The sequence below is a fragment of the Paramormyrops kingsleyae genome, chromosome 14 (assembly GCF_048594095.1).
Source record: "Paramormyrops kingsleyae isolate MSU_618 chromosome 14, PKINGS_0.4, whole genome shotgun sequence".
Taxonomy (NCBI): domain Eukaryota; kingdom Metazoa; phylum Chordata; class Actinopteri; order Osteoglossiformes; family Mormyridae; genus Paramormyrops; species Paramormyrops kingsleyae.
Window position 1 is genome coordinate 28,208,017 of NC_132810.1, and position 22,834 is coordinate 28,230,850.

Sequence of the window (22,834 nt, forward strand, 5' to 3'; positions counted from 1 at the left end):
GGGGTGGAAATGTCATGGTTTGGGGCTGCTTTGCTGCAGCAGGACCTGGCCAGCTCACCATCATAGAATCCACTATGAATTCTTCATTGTATCAGAGGGTTCATTTCTTTTGTTAAATAAGTGAATTTTCTTGTTTTTACATAGGTGATGCAATTACATCACTTTTATCTATACAGATATAATTTGAAAGATTATTTAATATTTATATGATGACATTTCTTAAGAAAAAAAAATGTATTGTATTAATTTTTTCACATGATTGTGTATCGTCTGCTTGGGGAAAAAATATAAGTAGATAGCTATAAAGCCCTACAGATTATTAGTGTATCTGTTACAGTCTTCACTATTATTTCACAGAAAGGTATGGTCATAGTGCAAAAAAGAAATCAATAGAATATTAATATTTAAACATAATAAAAATGAGATTTTCAAACATGGACATTAAAGCATACACAAAGGAATACAAGTGGAAAGATTCTGTAAATTGTCATCATGTAAATTAAATGTGCAATAAATTAATAAGTATACCTTCAGACCTACAAATCACAAGGACTAGGAGTAATCAGGTAAATACATATTAATTAACTTTTACATTTCAGGTAATCCATCCAGTACTTCGAGAAATTGTACTGGTTGGTGAGTGTGTGAGGACTACGGATTAGATGGGCGGAGCAGGTGACAGGACTGTCCAGGGATCACAATGCTGTCTTTTCCGACAGCACCAAATCTAGTTCTCCATCATTTAAAAATTAAAGACTAATTGGACAGTATATGGCTTTGATATTGCTCTGCTGTTTCTTTCAGCACCCAGATTCTGGATCAGTTCTCGGAGTCCCTCAAACAGCTGAAGGCATCTCGTCAGCAGAATGCACGCATTCACATGGTATCTGCTCTGTGCTGTGGCCTGAAGGTAACCTGCCTGCCTCTTGCTGCCTTTCTCTTATTCCCCCCTTCTCTGCTTACCCTTCATATTTACAACTTGTAAATTATGTTTCAAATCATTTTGCGGCTTGTAGTTTTGGTTCTACTAAAGAGAGGTTTTAAGGAGCCCTTATGGGCATACCTGTCAAGTTTTGGATTTGAAAATAAGGGAAATTTTCCGGCACCCACCGCGAGCCATCCCACCACCCCAACCAAGCTCCAGTATCCCTTACATTTTAAGACAGGTGTACAAGAAATCTAAAATAACCACTTGTCATTTACATTTTATTTTCATTACACATTTTCTTTTAATTTCCCATGTTCACTCCTGTGGCACTTTGGCATTCACTAATGACTTATACAGATTTGTTGCAGACTTTGTATCCTTGTTGAAGTCGTCACAGAAGGTGAACGTAACGTTGTTTTTCGCACACAGCATTGCCATTTTAACCTCCGCATTTGTGACCTGGTTAATGTTGTAAATGACCTGCAGACTACTGCAGGTGGCAGTTCTCGCGAGGCTACAGGCAGTTCAGTTTTTTATGATATTATAATACGGGAGATTTACGGGAAAATACTAATACGGAAGGACGGCGGGAAAGAGGGGTAAAATACGGTAGTTTCCCGGCCAAAACGGGAGACTTGACAGCTATGCTTATGGGCCAGTTCCATGATTATCTCAGCTTCAGTCTTTGCCCCTATTTCCTGCTTGGTAATGAACCTTCATAGCTTGTGTTACAAACATTAAACAGATTTGTACTCCTTGGACTTTGGGGAATATATATGGTTTTGCCTATAAAAAGTATTCACCCCCTTGGATAGAGCTGGGCGATAAATCGATTTAATCGATTAATTCGAATTTACAGTTCAGGACGATGTGTTTTCATGAAAATTTTATTACTTTTTTTACACACGAGTGCCAAAAGCGGAACTAATGCGACGCACCATTCTTCACGGGTAAATTAGCGCGGCGCACCCAAACACTGTAGCAGATTCACTAACAACATGACTTAGGCCCAATCCCAAACTATACACTCGACACTCCGCCTTCATTTCGAGTCACACTCCCGCCGAGTCACCCTCACAACACGCCCTATACACTTAAACTGAAGGAAATTGTCACAAGAAAGATTTGAGACAGACTTGCCCTCGCAGCGCCTTTTTACAGTCTTCTTTACCGGAAAGAGGAAATGCATTACGTAGTGATTTGACGAAGTGGATCCATCAAGAAGCTGTATTGTATTTTCTTTAATGACATATCAGTTATTTTAAAAAAGCACAGTTTATCTAATGCGAGAAGACGACGGCTACGTCGTCTTATTGCACTGAGCAATTTTAAGTATGTATTGACGATTGTACAATTTCTACCATAGCTAACTTAGTTTACACGCATAAAACATTACGCATTACTTCTGTACCAAATACCAGATCCAGATATGTAGAGGAAAAAACAGGCAAATATGAAACATAAATTGTTATTGCTGGTGTGATGTTGATCGAGTTTGCGTACGAATGTTTCTTCGCGTGGTTTCTAGTTTGAAAAGTACACAAAATCTCTCGTAATCGGATCACGATAAAATCTATCTGTACTGACCAGCTATAAATAACTGCTTTCCTAATGTTTTTTCTGCAGCGATGAATTATAACATGTAACACTTTCTATGTGTATTTCACTGTGCTGTTAAAATCCAATTATTAAATTATCGCGCTGTTCTGTTTCCTGTGCGGTAGGAATTATGGGATATGGAAGTGGTAGTGAAATCGCGCGAGCCACCATCGTTGCCGACTCGCTAAAGGAGGGCATAATCGACCACTCCCCCTTAGCCCTTGCTGCTTTGAGACACACTTCAACATGGCGACGGGTCTCGGGAACGCGCAAACGAAGGCGGAGTGGTGAGGCGGAGTGTGTAGGGACCGGTTTGGGATTGGGCCAATGACAGGGGAAAAGCTGGCGCTTGTGCCCAAGAAAACTGTTGCTACATCTGTAATATGGAATTGGTTCGGTTTTGCGAGGTCGGACACAGACCAAACAAGTCCTCGTTGCAAAGACTTTAAAAACTGTTGCAACCAAAGGAAGCAGCGCAACTAATTTATTCCAGCATGTAAAGCAGAGGCACGCAGCGGAGTGGGAGAAGTGCCGCTCCCAGCGAAATGAAAATAGCCGCAGCACCAGCACAACAAACAAAGTTAAGCAAGCAACCGTCCCTGACACATTTTCGAACTATGTGCCATATGATAAGAATCGGGCACGATGGAAGACGATAGCAAAAGCTGTCGCGATGTATAGTGCAAAAGACATGGTGCCCATTCATACTGTGGAAAAGCTGGGATTCATTAACATGCTAAAAGTTTTAGACCCGAAGTACGTGCCTCATTTTTCTTAACACTGGCAATTTTTCAAAAGCTTTCTTTTCTTTCTTTCAAGCCCAATGGCATAAAGTATTTACTTAATACCAAGCTGACATGATAAAATTGTGTTTTTTTTCTATTATTATTACAATATTACTTATTACTTTTATTTATAAGTTTGAGGGCGTATTGTGTTGTTGCCAGTTTGAAAATAAGCTATAGAGAAAGCTTTCTAAAAGTTTTTACAAGTTTCTAAAATTGTTTACAATGGCGTGGTCTATGGGCTGCCATCTCACTTAAAAGCATCTTTTATGGCTTGTCAGATTGCACTTTAACCCTAAAGTAAAAAAAAGCTAAATAAAGTTAAAACTTGTTTTGAACCATTTTTGTCATCTGTAGTTTGATTTTGAGTATGGGAGGGGAAAAATCGATTAAAATCGGAATTTTATTTTTAGGCCATATCGCCCAGCTCTACCCTTGGATGTTAATTCATCCTTTTATAAATCAGTAATGATCTGCTTTGGCTTTTTGGACAAAAAAAATTACAAAAACCCCTGTAATGTCAAAGTGAAAACTGATTTCTACAAAATGATAATTAAATAAAAATATGTAACATAAAATAACTGATTGCATAAATATTCACCCCCTTTAAGACAGTATTTAGTAGATGCACCTTTGGCCGCAATCACAGCACGGAGTCTGTGTGGATAGGTCTCAATCAGGCTTGCACATCTGGACACTGCAATTTTACGCCATTCTTCCTTGCAAAACTGTTCAAGCTCTATCAAGTTGGGTAGGGATTGGGTGTGAACAGTTCTTTTCAGGTCCAGCCACAAATTCTCTATTGGATTACACATGTGCCATATTCCTTCCTTTTCTTGATGATGGATTTAACTGAACTCCAGGGGATGTTCAGTGTCTTTGAATTTTTTTTGTATCCAGCCCCTGACATACTTTTCAGTAACCTTTTCTCTGATTTGCTTGGAGTGTTCTTTTGTCTTCATAGTGTAATAGTAGCCAGGAATACTGATTAACCAGTGAATGGGCCTTCCAAGCACAGGTGTCTTTATACTACAATCACTTGACACACAGTCACTGCACTCAGGTGATCTCCATTCCACTAATTGTGAGACTACTAGCATCAATTGGCTGGACCTCCGTTGAATTAGGTCAGTCACTTTAAAGGGGGTGCAATCACTTATTTTATGAAACAGATTTTTATTTAATTGTCATTATTTTTTAATTGTCATTAAATCAGTTTTCACTTTGACATTAAAGGGGTTTTTTGTCTTTTTTTTGTCAAAAAAGCCAAATTATGTTGATCATGATTGATTTATAAAAGCAATAAAAGGGTAAAACATCGAAGGGGGCGAATACTTTTTATAGGCACTGTAGCACCGGTCCACCCCAAATACTTTGGTATGTAAGAAAATAATTTAAAAACTGTATGACAGATCTTTTTCAAACTCTGCAAAGGCATTGTATGTGTGAGACATTTAGACTGATTACATTTTGAGATGGATCATCTCAAAAAACAGCAACACATAGTGATAGCAAAAAATGGGCAGTTTTTACATTTGATCTGTCAAGACAATAACTCAAAAACTGTGTGATTATTTCTTTTTCAAACTTTGCAGAGGCACTGCTTGGAACTGTTTAAATTTTGAGATAGATCACCTCAAACATGAAGCAGCAGCGCTGAGTGGAATCAAAGGAAGGAAACAGCAGCTATAGGAAACATTTTGTCTTGTGAACACAGTAACTCTAAAAGAATTTCGATGGGTCTTTTTCAAACTTTGCCAACACATTATAAGGGCAACAAACTGGAAGTGATAAAATTTTGTTTAGTCACAGAAAATTTGTCATAGTGCAAAAGAGAAATAAATAGATTATAAATAGGGCTGTCAAAATTAATGGGTTAACGCGGATTAATCAATTAACCCATCTGCAGCGCAGAATGACTCAAAATCCCTGAAATGTCTTTGTTAACCCATTTCGGGCAGTTTTGGTACGTTCCATTTGCCCTCGGAACCAGGGCTGTGGAGTCGGTAGATAAATGCTCCGACTCCGACTCCTCAGTTTCTAAATCTTCCGACTCCGACTCCCGACTCCGACTCCTCTGTATGTATATACTATGCTAATGTATTTTCTACATCCATTGAAGGAAAGGAAGGCAACATACATGTCATTTCACCACAGAACTACACCCACCACAGTACCCAAAATTGTCTCCGACTCCGACTCCTCGACTCCGACTCCAACTCCACAGCCCTGCTCGGAACTCGTATTCCGAGTCGGATTCAGAGTTTTGAGGCCAGAAGTGACAATATGCGTGCTCCCATTTCTCAGAGATCCGAGAAAGTAAAAAAAAGCTAAATAAAGTTAAAACTTGTTTTGAACCATTTTTGTCATCTGTAGTTTGATTTTGAGTATGGGAGGGGAAAAATCGATTAAAATCGGAATCGGGGATCCCGAGTTCAGAATCCAAGATGGCTGCGCCCTTTATCAACAGAAGGGAAAGTTTTAGTTTTATACTGTTTAAGCACCACTTCTCATTTGTGGCTCGTTAAATCGGTCACACACACTATACCGTCCATCTTATCTGTGGACGTGTTGCTACGGAGTTTTATACGTAAAGCACCACGCATAATGTGTTATCAACTGATATTGCTAACAATGGCAATTAACCGGGCTAGAATTGGATTTCATGATTAGTCGGATTATTTCTCGGATTTACGGTAGTTTGTGCTGATTGTAAGTGAACGAAGATGAAGACCATTTAAACTGAGGTACCTTAAATCCGACAAGTTGTCCGGCTAAGCAAAAAATCTTTTTGATATGGGTCCATGGTATTGCACTTCTGTGGCAGATGGAATGCATCCGACTCGTGTTCAAGATGTTCAATAAACATGTTAAGTGTTTATATTAGTGCTGGGCAACGATTAAAATCTTTAATCGTGATTAATCGCATGATTTGTCTGATTAATCGTGATTAATCGCAATGTTATGCGCAAAATTTAATAATGAATTCAAAAGTAGTGTTTTGTGCACTTTATTTTAACCCTCTGGGGTCGGCGGTCCCGCCTGACAGAAATTTCGCCAAATCATTTAAATAAGACTGCGAGTTTTTGTCATATACACATTTAAAAAACACCCTCAGAAACCTTGGACGGTCTACTTTTCAAATATATATAGGTAGAAATTGTTGCCATTTTCAGCAGTGATTCTTGTACCTGTGTCCATGGCTCAGTGTGCTAAGCCTGTCTGCCTGTAATCATAAGATCGCCAGTTCAAACCCATCCTATTTAGAACGTGAATAGCGATCTTCAGCTGAGAGCGGTCCTACACGCTCCCGATACAAGTAAAACAAAGAAAGGTGACACGATTTGCTTTTTTGCCTATTTAACCTAATTTTAAAAACTTTAATACTTCCGACAATGGAAGTTTTGAAAAGAAGACAGATAACGGATTTAGTCAATGTTTTTTTCATGATTCTACATAATGATTTCAGCGAGATATAAACTGAAATACACAAGAAAGATACGCGGTTGACGATGCCCTCGTCTCGAGTGTTAATAATAGTCACTGCATCATATTTATCGCTTTCTATATTTATATGGTCACAGTTTCATTTTTCATTCCATCTACCAATAAACTGTGAAAGGGATTTTATTGTTGCTACTTTCTTGCGTTTCAATCAATCTTCATTGTGAAAGCCACTGACTTTGAGGAAAAAGAGTGTCACTCCAAAATTCTAACACTTTAGTAACCAAACCACATAAAATTTCAGAATGTCTCTTTCACCTATGTGTAGCCAACCCCTGTGTCTAAGCTTCAGAGCTCAAAAGTCTTACCTAGAAATGTCTATAATGTGATATTTTACAATTTCTCAGCATGTCTGAAAATAGGTTTTTGAAAAGTATATGTTTAAAGATTTTAACAAAAAATAGAATAATAACATTTTAAGTGGTCTCAGATTATTGGTGCTGAGTTTGTGCTGAATAAAAGCACATGTAACAATGCAGCAGTCTTAGCCCCACCCCAAATGCTGTCATTGATTGAAACGCGTGATGAAGCCCATTCCAAGCCAGTACTGATCAACATCCCTCCCCTCCTGTGACCCATGGTTTGTAGGTATATTCAGAGCAGAGCATGTGAGCGGAGTGGAGCGGTGAGAATTTCCGCTCCTCGCTCACGAGGCTGTTGGCTCCGCCCGCTCCTCCGCTCTAATTCGCACTAAGCCGCTCCGCTCAACACCGCTCCTCGCTCCACTAAAATATCCTCCCGCTCCAGTCAAATCGCTCCACGCTCGCTCCAATTTAAAAGAGGGACAAATAATCTGCATGCCTAACAAATGTCACCTTAAACCGAAGCCTTATGTCATAAAGAAATATGAGCAACGGCAACATTGCCAGTCAGAACAGAAAATATTTATTTTTAAGCAACATATAGACAACAACAGACAAGTTTGGCAATGGCATTCCACGCAAAAATAGGCTTAAAAATAAAGGAATCAGTGGGCTTAATAGCCTAAATATACATGCATGTTTTAAATTTCTCAATTTTTTTCTGTTGATGCTGCTGCTGCGTCTCTCTATAAAATAAAATTTCACTGACAGCGTTACGTGAAATTTAAAAAATCCTATTAGACCTACTTTGAATGACAAAATGAATTAATTTTATTACCGATCTTTACTTTATAGGCTTTTATACTTTAATTTACTATAGACTTGATATGCTACAACCATATAAAACTTGCTCGCGTTTTGCTTTGGCTTCTGCCTGTTCGTGTAGCACCCTCTCATGTTTCTGAGAAAAGTGATTCCAAAGTGAATCTTTACTCACTGAAACAGTTTCACCACATTATTGTTCTTGCTCTACATTATTGTCATCTATACGTTTGATAAGAATAGTACACTTGTATGATTTATCAGTTTCCTTTGTGAAATACTTTGCGAATTCCATCTCGTTCCAATTTGTGTAACAGTCTTGATAATTGTACAGATGAATTCTGGGTAGATTTGGGCGCGCCTCAGAATCGTAGTGTGAGCGGTATCGGAGCGAAATTGGAGAGACAGAGTGACCGCTCCAGCCTTAATTAAAAAACCGCTTCGCGCTCTGACCAAATTCAGCCGGCTCCGCTCCTCGCTCACGCTCCACTCCACTCACATGCTCTGATTCAGAGCCAGCGAGCAACAGACTTTCAAAATAATACTACTACTAATATAATAAACTGCGTTAATTCGCGATAAAATAATTGTCGCCGTTAATAAAGTACTGCGTTAACGCGATAATAACGCGTTAACTTGCCTAGCACTAGTTTATATATATTCCCTTTTTTCTGTTTGCTCATGCAAAATGAAATGTGATTAATATAGATTAAGAATTTAGGATATTTAATCGTGATTAATCGAAATTAATCCACAGCAACCCTGATAAAAAAAATTATCGTTTAATCGTTTCACAGCACTAATTATCAATATTTAAACATATGAAAAAATATAAATAATATAAATTACATTTCCAAACAAGGATATTAAAACATCCACAAAGTAATACAAGTAACCACTAATTGGTGGGAAAAGATTCTGGAAATTGTCATATAAGTGCAACAAATGAATAAGTATACTTTCAGACTTACATATCACAAGAAGGACTCACAGCATTCAGGTGAACTTCTGGTTAACTTTTACATTTCCAGGTATTCCATCCAGTCCTTCTAGCAATTGTATTTCACTTTCACATTTTCAGGTTATTCATCGAATAGTTCTCAAAATTGTACAAGTGGGCATGGGGCAAATGCGGCTTAGATGCCTGGACCAAATGACAGGACTGTCTGGTTAATTGCATGCTGCACCAAATCTCATTATAACCTGATTTTATCTGCCCTGTGTCATACAGAGATGCATGGTGCCTGGTCTGCATCTCTAGCTTTTTGTGCGTCTTTTAACTGAAGTCAGCCTGATTGTAATGAGTCTAGATATTTATTACTAACTCTAAAGACTGCGTCTTTCACTTTCAATAGCACTGGTAAGCTGCTGCAGAAAAGGACCTGAAGCAACTTTATGACTGCTGCAAATTCAGGCTGGAGACAGTTGGGAATGAAGACATTTTTTTCTGGGTGTGCTGGGAAATCTGTCTCCCTCTTCCCATCTGCAGTGTCTGGGCTCTGGGCAGAGAGGGTTGCTACCAGAGGATACCCGCAAACCGGCCCTGAGACTCCTACTGGGGGCATTAGAGAGTGGCAGTGAGCCTCTGCGCTGTGCAGCTGCCGAGGGACTGGCCAGGCTGGTGCAGACTGCCGATGATGCCGCCTTCACTGTGTCTATAACGCAGATCAACTTCGACAAGTGAGTACTGTAGGCAGGCAGGTAGGGCACGCAGACAGGGAGGCAGGCAGAGCTGTGGGCTGCTCGCATTTGTTACTTGAGGCTTTATTCATTAGTCTTGTGTAGTGTGTGTTGCCTTGATCAGCGATTCAGCTGATTCTGCTGGGAATTTCAAGAGATACAGTGGAGGAAATAATTATTTGACCCCTCGCTAATTTTGTAAGTTTGTCCAATGACATAGAAATGAAAAATCTCAGAACAGTATCATTTCAATGGTAGGTTTATTTTAATAGTGACAGATAGCACGTCAAAAGGAAAATTGAAAAAATAACTCTAAATAAAAGATAGAAACTGATTTGCATTTCATTGAGTGAAATAAGTATTTGAACCCCTACCAACCATTAAGAGTTCTGGCTCCCACAGAGTGGTTAGACACTCCTACTCAATTAGTCACCCTCATTAAAGATACCTGTCTTAACTAGTCACCTGTATAAAAGACACCTGTCCACAGAATCAATCAATCAAGCAGACTCCAAACTCTTCAACATGGGAAAGACCAAAGAGCTGTCCAAGGATGTCAGAGACAAAATTGTAGACCTGCACTAGGCTGAAATGGGCTACAAAACCATTAGCAAGAAGCTGGGAGAGAAGGTGACAACTGTTGGTGCAATTGTTCGAAAATGGAAGGAGCACAAAATGACCATCAATCGACCTCGGTCTGGGGCTCCACGCAAGATCTCACCTTGTGGGGTGTCAATGATTCTGAGAATGGTGAGAAATCATCCTAGAACTACACGGGAGGAGTTAGTTAATGACCTCAAAGTAGCTGGGACCACAGTCACCAAGAAAACCATTGGAAACACATTACACCGCAATGGATTAAAATCCTGCAGTGCTCGCAAGGTCCCCCTGCTCAAGAAGGCACATGTGCAGGCACATCTGAAGTTTGCCAACGAACACCTGAATGATTCAGAGAGTGACTGGGAGAAGGTGCTGTGGTCATATGAGACCAAAATTGAGCTCTTTGGCATTAACTCAACTCGCCGTGTTTGGAGGAAGAAAAATGCTGCCTATGACCCCCAAAACACCGTCCCCACCGTCAAGCATGGAGGTGGAAACATTTTGCTTTGGGGGTGTTTTTCTGTTAAGGGCACAGAACAACTTCACCGCATCAACGGGAAAATGGACGGAGCCATGTATCGTGAAATCCTGAGCGACAACCTCCTTCCCGCTGCCAGGAAACTGAAAATGGGTCGTGGATGGGTGTTCCAGCATGACAATGACCCAAAACATACAGCAAAGGCAACAAAGGAGTGGCTCAAGAAGAAGCACATTAAGGTCATGGAGTGGCCTAGTCAGTCTCCGGACCTTAATCCAATAGAAAACCTATGGAGGGAGCTGAAGCTCAAAGTTGCACAGAGACAGCCTCGAAACCTTAGTGATTTAGAGATGACCTGCAAAGAGGAGTGGACCAAAATTCCTCCTAAAATGTGCGCAAACTTGGTCATCAATTACAAGAAATGTTTGACCTCTGTGCTTGCAAACAAGGGTTTTGCCACTAAGTATTAAGTCTTTTTTGTTAGAGGGTTCAAATACTTATTTCACTCAATGAAATGCAAATCAGTTTCTATCTTTTATTTAGAGTTATTTTTTCAATTTTCCTTTTGATGTGCTATCTGTCACTGTTAAAATAAACCTACCATTGAAATGATACTGTTCTGAGACTTTTCATTTCTTTGTCATTGGACAAACTTACAAAATCAGCGAGGGGTCAAATAATTATTTCCTCCACTGTATAAGGACATATAAGAGCATATACAGTACCTGACAGTATTAGCTGAAATAATTGGTTGCCTCAGATATCTTATCTTGATTTGGTGAGGCTGTACACTAAGCCCTTTCTTTCCGGGCTCTAGACTGAAGTTGGTGAGGGATGCGGCATCACGTTCGGGCCACGCGTTGGCGTTAGGCTCCCTGTACCGCTACATGGGTGGGGTCAGCTCCCCCCAGCACCTTAGTGCCTGTGTGGGGATCCTCTTTACACTCTCTCAGGACAGCACCGCACCTGAGGTTCAGGTAAAACCCTTTACTATTCAATTAATTCTTTTATAATCTGTATAGCGATCAGTATTGTTGTGTACCCTGTATAAATTTTTCTATGATACAAAATTCAGAAGTTTGGAAGATCTATGAAACCTTGGTGGTAACTGGTCATCAGTTTGTTCAATGTTGCTTAATTTGGGATGTGTTTGTTGAAATACATAGTTCTTATGCAGTGATCTGCTGCCATTTTGTCTCGGGCAGGTATGGGCTCTGCATTCCCTCTCTTTACTCATTGACTGTGCTGGCGCAATGAGCCATGCCCACGTGGAGCCCACATTCAGCCTGGTGCTGCGGCTGCTGCTGACAGTGCCCTCTGCCCAGGTGGAGGTCCTGCAAAGCCTGGGCCGCTGTCTCAATGCTCTCATCACCACTCTGGGGCCTGACCTGCAAGGTACATCCCTGTCAGTGATCACCAGAGCCCAGCCCAGGAGCAGCCCTGCTCAGTGGTGCTTAATACAGTCATGTTCAAACAACAACAATGATAAACAAAGCCAAACAGCCAGTGTTATGTATGAAAGCTTATACAGTAGTGTGCAAAATATTGAAAGCACTTTACCAGGGCAGGAAGTGCATATTTGCTCAGGGAAAAAAAACTAAGTTAAACATTTGAATATATGCAAATTGACAGTAACACGATAAAAACAGGAAGAATTTTGACAGGCATAATATATTAGTTTTACATCAACATGAAGTTTGTTTCAACATAATTTTTTTTGACTGCCTTGTAGATCTTTTCCACTAGTGTTGTGCCAGTGCTGACAGGGAGCAAGTTCTCAGGTGGTGATTAAGTGGCACGGTTTCCACTGGTTAAAAATGACATTTATAATGGATGGCGAGTATGCACACAATTATGGGCACACAGCATTTTCACTTGTAAAGCTGGATGTAAAGTTTACATCACATGTTGAAACTAAGTGGATTTTAGACTAGCTCGCGCTCTTTGTTGCACCACTGCTACTAAAGTTATGTTGTACTTAGTCACTACTAAAAATATTGTTGCACAGAATGACATGTTTGTCATGGACAACCAGTGAGTATCATTGTCTGGAATCAACTCTCTGTTCCACGTGCTTTGCTTGTGAATAGCACAGATTTTCAAGTATTGTATTCACATTTGCCATCTACCCTCAGTAAAGTCCTCCTACAGGGGCTGCTTAGTTGTTTGGGATAAAAAAAACTGTTTCTCGAGTTTAGGTTATACATAGCAACTGATTTGTTTTCTCTGCATTTGTGAGAAGTATTTCAACCATGGTTGTCATGGAAAACTGTAAAGTGCCACCATCAGTGTGTTCGCTAAGTAGCTTACTCCGTATGTTTTAGGACTGCAACACATTACAAAACTCATGGTTCGGCTGGTATCGCAGTATTTGAATCAGGAATCTGATTATTTTTCGGATTAACAAAAAAAGGGGACAAATATATTGTTATTTTCCATTTATTACGTAAAGAACTTAAAGCAAGAAACTTTTTAAATGCCTGGTTCATGTGAACACACAACTGCTTTGTTTGTATGTTTTCATTGGAGCTCTGCATTTTACGTAACTCCATTGAGGACATCCATATTTATCTTATGTTGAGATCACAACTTATTTTTCTAATGATCTCAGCATAGCCAAGGTTGTTTTTCCAACATCACAAAGTAATATTTATCTTGAGAAAACAAAATTGCAATTAGACAGCTTGCCAACTAATGTTAACTGCTCAGACTGAGGTTGACATATCCAGCTGGCAACCTTTTTTATCTTAAATCAGCGGAAAAGATAGCAAGTTATTAAAATAATCTCTGAGAATGTTATCCTGTTCTACTGCATGTTAAAAACAAAAGAGGTTGTTCTGTCTGTGCAATTTTTCGTCCAACTGATTTTTTTTTAGTTAACTTGAATGTCCACTGTAGGCTACAACAGTACTTACGTTTAGCTGGAGCAACCTAGTTCATAAATTACCATTAGACAAAACACTCTTTTTTGAAAAGCATTAACTAGCTACATTACAAAGCATTACAAATTTTTTGTAATTTATTTGCTGAATTTTTGCTGTTATACAGAAGACAGCTGTCACCTGTTGTTTGGGCATATCCACGAACATGTCATTGGTGGGACACAATAGTCCCTGCATTAACTCTAATGCAGTTTATCAAAATTTTCCTTTCATCACAACCATTTCACTACACACACTGTATTACCAAAAGCTTTGGGACATTTGCCTTTACACACACATGAACTTTAATGATATCCCATTCTTAATACATAGGCTTTAATATGGAGTTAGCCCACAATTTGCAGCTGTAACAGATCCAACTCTTCTTGGAAAGCTGTACACATGGTTTTGCAGTGTGTTTATGAATTTTTTACCATTCTTGCATGAGAGCATTTGTGAGGTCAGGCACTGATGTTGGACGAGAAGGCCGTCGAGTTCCTCCACATCAGACTCGCTCATTCATGTTCTTATGGACCTTGCTTTGTGCACTGATGTGCAGTCATGAAGGGACCATCCCCAAACTGTTCCCACAATGTTGAGAGCATGAAATTGTACCAAAATGGCTTTGAATTCTACAGCATTAAGAGTTCCTTTCACTGGAACTAAGGGGTCAAGCCCAACCCCTGAAAAACAACCCCACACCATAATCCCCCCCTCCACCAAACTTTTCACTTGGCACAATGAAGTCAGGCAAGTACTGTTCTCCTGGCAACCAGCAAACCAAGATTCGTCCATCAGATTGCCAGACAGAGAAGCATGGTTCATCTCTCCAGAGAACACGTCTTCACTGTTTTAGAGTCCAGTGGCGGGGTGCTTTACATCACTTCATCCGACGCTTTGCATTGCACATGGTGTTGTAAGGTTTGGATGCAGCTGCTCTGCCATGGAAACTCATTCCATGAATTTCTCTACACACTGTTCTTGAGCTAATCTGAAGGCTACTTGAAGTTTGGAGGTCTGTAGCTATTGACTCTGCACACTGTGTGCCTCAGCATGCTTTGTCCCCTCTGTGATTTTACATGGCCTAACACTTTGTGGATGAGTTGCTGTTGTTCCCAATTGCTTCCACTTTGTTATAATACCACTAACAGCTGACCGTGGAATATTTACCTCTTAAGGAAATTTAACAAATGTACTTATTGCATGGGTGGAATCCTATCATTGTACTGCGCTTGAATTCGTCTGAGCCCCTGAGAGAGACCCATGCAAATGTTTGTAGAAGCTGTCTAGGTGCTTGATTTTATACACCTGTGTAGGGCTGCACGATATTGGGAATAAATCACATTGCAATATTTATTCTTTCTGCGATATATATTGCGATATTGGGATTTTAAAAATTCTAATTAGTTCAATAGCTCTATTGCAGGGGTATTCAACTAATATTTAAAGAGGTCCAGTTAGAGAAAATTTCTTCAAGCAAAGGTCCGGAAGATCATAATGTCTAACTATTTAGTGTGATGTATATTTAAGTAGCATATCAGTTGTATCGACATTGCATGTAATCAGTACCTGACTGTCAAATCAAATTAATTCAGTGCAATTCAATTTGAGATGTCTGCACACACATGTAACAGTTCTTACCTTGTAAATAGTATGCTTTTTTATTTAACCATGTAAACACACTTTTGACGTAGCTCAATTTGGGTTTATAATGGAATAATATAGATTTGCTGTAAGATTTCCTGCGCAAGTCTGAAATCATGAGTGGCGTGCCAGATGCTGAAAACGTACAATATTTGTTTCACCTGAGTTGATCTATATAACAGGCAGGGGCGCCGTAAGGGGGAGGAAAGCTAGGACGATTCCAAGGGCCCCTGAGTGACAGGGGCCCTAAAAAATTAGGAAAATAACTGGATTGGTTTGGACTGGGGGGCCTAATATGATAAGCTTTCATGGGGCCCAAAATCTCTAGCAACGCCTCTGATAACAGATAATATTACTTTACACATATGTTAAAAAGCGGAAACTTCCACGAACATGAAATCACCAATAAACTATGTCTATTTATCCAACATGTTATATAATACATACTGTATTTGAAAACTTTTCAGCTATATGATTTCAGGACAGACCAGCCACTCTTTTAGGAACATTACGGATTTTTGGTTGCGGGTGTTCGCTTCGCTGCTGTTATTAAGCAGCCACTCTGTTAGGAACATTACGGCTTTTTGGTCGCTTTGCTGCTGTTATTAACACTAATGGCACATTAGAGCAGACAAAGGGCTGCATACGCCGAACTACGCTTCGCAGTTAAAGGCGTTTGACGTGCATTGCTGTGGGAAGCGGCAGTTCTAGTGCTAAACCACTACCGAAAGGACTACAAAAGCTGTGGTGGTTAAAATAGAAGGGTCCCATCAGGTTTTAAATCATAACTTTCTGTTTTGGCTATCGGTCCAGGTCCGTATGGGACAGCTTCTGGGTCCGGGTCCGGCGCGGTCCGCCTGTTAGTGACCGCTGCTCTATTGGTATCATTACTCATTCTAGAAAGATTGACCTGGTTTAGCCCAAATATATTGGTAATGATAACTTAATCAGTACTAAACAGAGCATGAGCATTAAACTATGGAAGCTTATCGCATATGAGAGTTAACATGAGTGACAAAATAACGCTGGGTTAAATGGTTAGAATGTTTGTGCTTGGTGGTTCGTTCTGTGATTGACATGTTTGTTAGCTGCCGGTGCAAAGCTGCGTGTCGACTCCGTATCCAAAAACCTTTAAATTGATTTAAATTATGTTAGACAGACTTTTGTGGAATGACAGGGGCTCAAAAAAATTTGGAACATTGCATTTTGGGGAATATGTATGGTTTTTTATGACTTGTCTGTTACCACTTTGCCTGTTGAGTTTTTCAAACTTTTCAGAGGCATTGCATGGGTGACAGATTGGAATTTTGAGACAGATCGCCCCAAAATTGTAGCAGTGCCTCTTAGTGGCAGCAAAGGAAAGGGAAAGTAGATGACATGACCTTCTAAATGTGATCAGTCAAAAAGGATTTGATGGCTCTTATTACTGCGCTGCACAGAAATAAAATATATATGAAGACTTACACCTGATTTCTGTTTTAGACAAATTGTAATAAACATTATAATTGTATAATTGATTGATTGATTAATTCCCTTTATTGCTGTTGCAATTCACCATGTCACTAGTCACAAGTACCAGCGAAAAGCAGGCCATCAACCCAACCATACATATACAAACATCACATTATAGGGGGTAGACAGGTTAGGAAGACAGGGGACTATAGGAAAACTCAGAGAAACATGAGGATTACATGAGGAGAGGGGAGGTAAATAAAAAAACAGCCCCCAGACTGTACTCCAGTAGGGAGTACAATGTAGAATGTAGAAAAAAAACACCTCAGCAACATAAGCACATAGTCACCACATCTTACGACATTAAAGTCGAGATTTGCAATAGGGGAGGGGAATGGGGAGGTGGAGGTAGTCCGGTATAGACAAACAGCCATCCGGTCCTGCAGCCAATCCAGCGCCGGTCAACAGACCCGCCTGTTCATGCTGGGGGTATGAAGCGGCGAATGCATGGGATGTGGGTAGGGTGTCCTTGGGATTGGGGGAGAGGAATGCAAGAGAATCTCACTGCCTCATTCTTCAGGGGGAGTTGTTTAATTCAGCAGTGGCCTTGGCCAAGGCCCGTGCTGATTAGGGGGGAGCCAAAATTAGATTAAATTGGGTTGTTTGGGTTTTCGGGCGAGAAGCTGTAATTTTGCAGCTCCTCTAATGTCCACGCTGGTCTTCGCCATCCAAAATCCGCTGCAGAGCCATATAGTGTATGTTACATTCTTGGACATACATTTAGGAGAGCTAATACCAATTTTTCAAGCCGTGGTCTTCTCCGTGATGTTATCAAATCTGCGGTCCATAGTCACGGTGATGTTATCAAATCTTCGGTCAGTAGACACAGTGATGTTATCCAGTTTGCGATCTATAGTCATAGTCTGAGTGCCAACAGCTCTGCCAAGTCCGTCAATCATCCCGGCCAGCCTAGTGGGGCTTTGAGCGGCTGTCACGATTTTCTTCAATTTCCGATAAACCAGGGCAATGCCTAATCCAATCAGCATCAGACCTGTAATCATGGTTCCGAATAGGTAAATATCTTCGATGTCCTCCTATTCGGAACCATGATTACAAGTTTGATGCTGATTGGATTAGGCATGTAATCATGTAGTGTTTATTAATTTATATTAAAGCTGTTAAGGGATGTTAGAATGTTAAGGTATACTTGCATGCTGCTTATGAATGTTCTATGAAAGCATTATGAATGCATTATGAAGTTGCACTGAATGATCTATGAATGCATAAGGGCAGCCACCCGTAGCAGGGAGCTGGGGGTTAAGGGTCTTGCACAAGGACCCACAGATGTGCTGAGGCTGGGTTTGAACCTGCGACCTTGTGATTACAGGCACACAGGCTTAGCCCACTGAGCCACATGCTGCCCCCGTGTATTGCCCACCACCACCCCTCTTCAGAAGACAACTTTATTTTACATTAAATTCAAGAGCAAAGAGTGTGAGCGCTCCAAACCCGTCCTAGTACCGTGGGGGGGGGAAAAAAAAGGAAAAGGGGGGGGGGGGGGGGGATACAGAAACAACGATCGTAACAATAACAGACATTACTCACCATGGGGAGAGGGGGAGAAAAAGGTAAAAAGAAAACAAAGGTATACAGAAATAATAATAATAATAATAATGTAGGTGGGATGGAGAAAACTGAGTGTAGGGGAATACAGAATACAAACAACCAAAAACTATACATCAAACAACAAAAATTATAACAATAATATCAATAATGATAACAATAATAATGTTACAAATAGGTTTTATATATGTATTATACAGTATATATGTAGCATACACACATGATCGTACCCATATACATGTATATTTCAATTCCTATATCTATAACATACACTAAAAAGTAATAATAATAATGATATTAATCGCTCAACCATTCTAACCATTCTTGTATGTGCAGCCCCCATCCCCTCCCCGTCCCATGTTGGTGTGAAGTGTGCAAGTATATGTGTGAGAGAATTGTGTGTATATGTCTACAATGCATTAAAATTAGTGGGTGCAGTTCGGGTATGAGGGCCCCACCACTGGCAGATGGCAGAGTCCCCCATCCCCCTCCCCGTACCCCCAAGGCCCTAATGTAATATGGACTGTGTATAAGACTAAAGTGCAAAAAGTGGGTGATCAGTTGAGGCACGGGCACCCCTCCGCTGGCAGACGGCAGAGCCCCACCTGCCTCAACCCACCTCCTCAGCCCTAGTGTCATTTGGTGTCTAATAAGCAAGTAAAAGTTGAGGGGCAGCGTCTCGGCACACCTCCCCACTGCCCCTCAAGGGTGAAATGTGGTGTCGGGCCCAGGGGAGCAATAAGGGCGTGCCAGGAGTGGACCCCCCTGGCACCGCAGCCAGATCCCCGACTGGCCCCGATTAGTCCCCATTCCCGAGCCGGCAGGGGCGGCCAACCGGGGTGTTCAGGGGCGCCACAGGCTGCCCGGCAGCAGGGAACCCCCCCCCCCCCAGGCGCAGACTGGGAGAGTCCCGCCCCACCACGCCCGATGAGACCCCTGCTAGCAGCCAAGGATGGGAACCCCAGGCCCCCCGGCAAACGGGGAGCCGGTCCGGCCAGGCGGGGTGACCCCCCCCCCAGGCGAGGCAGAGGCTCCCCCCACTACCTCCCCCAACCACCCCACAGCGCCCGAGGACCCCATGCCGGAATCGCCAACGGCAGACAACGACCCGCCCCCACCAGGCAACGGGCCCGGGCAGACCAGGCCCCCCCCCGCATGCGGGCGACCACCTGCCCGTGAGCCGGAGCAGCGGCCCCAGCAGATAGAGCCCACGCCCCCAAACCCACCCACCCCAGTGCAGCGGCACAGGCGGAACCCAGAGGATCCCCCCCCAGCCCGCCACCCACCCTGGGGGGGGGGGGGGCAGAACCCCCCATCCCCTGCACTGACCCCAACAGGCAAGGCCAGCGGCCACCCAGAGACACTGACCACGCGCCCTCAGCTAAGAGGAACACCAGAGGACCCCAACAACCCCGCCGCCCCCAGCCCCCAACCCGGGACGGTGAGGGCAAGGCCCCACCACCCCTGACAACATTACATTAAAAAATTCATTATTGGAGTCCAACTATCTTCAAAATTAATTTCTTACAGGCAGACATCCTCTCCATGGAAACATAATCCAAGAGTAGATTTTTGAACAGATTTATGTTTAAATTCTGTTTTGACTTCCAGTTCAGAAGGATTGTTTTCTTGGCAATGGTTAGTACTGTGAGAAGCATGCAAGATTTATTCGTGTTTATATTAGTGTTAGTGAGGTCCCCAAGCAGGCAGAGTGAGGGGGAGGGTGGGATGGGATGCCCTAGGTGTGTCGATAAGTCTTCACAAATCCTTTGGCAGAATTTGTTGACCGGTGTGCAGTACCAGAAAGCATGCAGGTAATTATCTGGTGCGTCCTTCTTACAAGTTAGGCATATGTCCGTATCTTTGATACCCATCTGGAACATCCTCTGCCCTGTGTAGTGTGTTCTGTGTAAAATTTTGTACTGTAATAGCTGCAGGTTGGAGTTCTGGTTCATTTGAAAGGTATTCAAGCAAATTTGCCTCCAGAAGTTAGTGTCTGGATTGATAAGTAAATCCCTTTCCCATTTGTGGGTAGGGAGTGAGAGTGTTGTATCAGATTCTGCTAGATGCATGTAAATCCTAGACAGTAGTTTTTTAGTTGGAGTTATTAAGAAGTTTGCTATTTTAGGTGAAAGCTCCAGATCTAATTGCTTACGGCAACATCTATTATGTATTATTGATTTAAGTTGAAGATATTCTAAGGCACTCGTTTTCTTTCCCGTGCCCAGAGGTTTACCTATATTAAACTTCAAGAGATGACCAAATTGCTGACCAAAAGCATTTGTCTCCTCAGTTGTCCCCTTATTTAATGCCCATGGTCATGTTTTCATCAAATGCAACTCTGCTGAAGTTTACAGTGCTTTGTAACCCCTCCCTGCACACCCATGGAGCTGGGCACCAATTAACTGACAGTGGAAAAGCAAGGAATCAAATCCAAATTAGGCAACAGGACTAATGTTTTTGCACAGTACTGTATATAACATGTAATGTTTAGTTATAGACATTGTATTAGTCATGTTCAATTTGTATTAAAATAATGAATGAATCAGAATTGTTGATGTTGTATTTCCTCTCTAAGATCAGGTATCAGGTTAATAATGCAGTATACACAGCTAGATTTCAGATATGTCCTGACTGATGCTGTCTCCCACCCCACTAGCTGAAGGTCCCTTCCGAAGCTTGTGCCTTATGGGCTGTGCTGTTATGCAGGACAGCTCCGACTGCCTGCTGCAGGCCCAGGCCATCTCCTGCCTGCAGCAGCTGCACATGTTCGCCCCGCACTATGTCGACCTCAGCAGCCTGGTGCCCTGCCTCTGTGTGAGTATAGCAATATACACATTACACTCATGAAACACATTACACAAATTCCATACATTACATGCATTATCACGACCTCACCAGCCTGGTGCCCTGCCTCTGTGTGAGTAGAGAACACAGCAATATACACATTATCCAAAGAAACAGGATGGCGACGTGGTTGTAGTGGCGTCTCTGGGTCCAACACGTTGGTGCAAAAGTGTGGTTTCACTCGACTTTCGTACCAAATATTTGCTCATGTATCAGAACAACTGGTGCACATCAATCACTGCCAGATCCTGCTAAAACAGAGATACCAACAACAAAATTACCTCGAGGATGGACTACTGCACAAGTTACCCAACCTTGGCTTGCTACAGGGACCGGGCGCTCAGACCGTGGCATCTCCTGATGCTGCTGGCCAGAGGAGAGGACATCGCAAGCGGTGCATGAAGAAGTGGAAGTGCAGAAAGCAGGCAGGGATCCTATTCTACACTAAAAGCCAATGCTAGCCAGCCAGCTATCCCATCCAATGTTCGTTTGCTTAACAATAAACATGACTACATACAACTCCAGTGGACTACCCAGCTTGAGTCCAGAGACTGTCATGTTTTTGTTTTTATGGAGATATTGCTCAGTGATGGCGTTCCGGACAATGCAATATAGCCAACTGGTTTGGTAACGTCTCATTCCAATAGAGATGCAGCTCTGTCCGGTAAGACCCAAGTAGGGGGCCCCAGTGTCTACATCAACACAGAATGCTGTAGGAATGCTATACTAGTCTGTAGTTACTGCTCACCATCGCTGCAGTTTGTGGCATAGACGCAGACCATTTTATTTACCACACAAATTCACCACCGTGTTCATAGTCGCGGTATACATCCCATCCAACGCTAATGCCAACAATGTTCTGGCCGAACTTTATGGAGCCATCAGCGAGCTCCAACACAGACTCCCAGATAGACTGTTAATTGTTGTCGGGGATTTCAACCATGAAAATCTAAAGTCACATCTCACTAAATTTCACCAGTATTTGGATTTTGCTATGATGGGGGCGAACATGCTGGACTGTGCTTACACAAACATCACTGAAGCGTCCCACATCCTGCTTTGACCCCTGCCCTCACCTTGACTACTCAGACCGACATCTCTGTTGTGCTGATCCCAGCATAGAGATTGCTCATCATTCATGCAAAACCCATTCTGAAGCAGAAGAAAACTTGGCCCCCAGGAGCCATCTCTGTACTTCTAGACTGTTTTGAGCACACTGACTGGGACATGTTTAGGGAAGCTGCAACCTATGGAGGCTCTACCAACTTGGAGGAGTACACAGCGTCAGTGGCTACATCTGCAAGTGCATTGGCGACGTTACTGTCTCCAAGACTATCGTCACACACCCCAACCAGAGACCAAGGATGACTACAGAGGTGCACACACTGCCTTCAGGTCAAGTCTGAGAACAGCAAGGGCCAGCCTGTCCTGGGCCATCAGAGTGGCAAAGTGTGCACATGCTCAGAGAATCCACAGCACTTCCAAGACACTAGGGACATAAGATGCATGTGGTAGGGCACCCTGGTCATCACCAACTGCAGAACTTCTCCACTTGCCTCTGACAAGTAGGCCTCATTTCCAGATGTGCTGAATCACTTCTGTGCATGGTTTGGAGCACAGAATGACACAGCCAGGAAGACCACCCCACC

At 42.1% G+C, this 22,834-nt stretch overlaps 1 protein-coding gene across 7 annotated transcripts in view; it reads left to right on the forward strand.

Moving 5' to 3' along the window:
- The window catches only part of heatr5a (HEAT repeat containing 5a), a 187,825-nt gene that overhangs the window by 129,104 nt on the left and 35,887 nt on the right, over positions 1-22,834 (forward strand). For all 7 annotated transcript variants that reach the window (XR_011982490.1, XM_072698932.1, XM_072698927.1 and 4 more), the window contains exons 17-21: positions 805-910; positions 9,430-9,620; positions 11,516-11,675; positions 11,904-12,093; positions 20,998-21,155. Coding sequence is in view for 6 of the 7 variants with exons in the window: in XM_072698932.1 (XP_072555033.1) it covers positions 805-910; positions 9,430-9,620; positions 11,516-11,675; positions 11,904-12,093; positions 20,998-21,155 (805 nt within the window). In the remaining variant the exon portion in view is untranslated. The remainder of the gene's footprint in view (positions 1-804; positions 911-9,429; positions 9,621-11,515; positions 11,676-11,903; positions 12,094-20,997; positions 21,156-22,834) is intronic.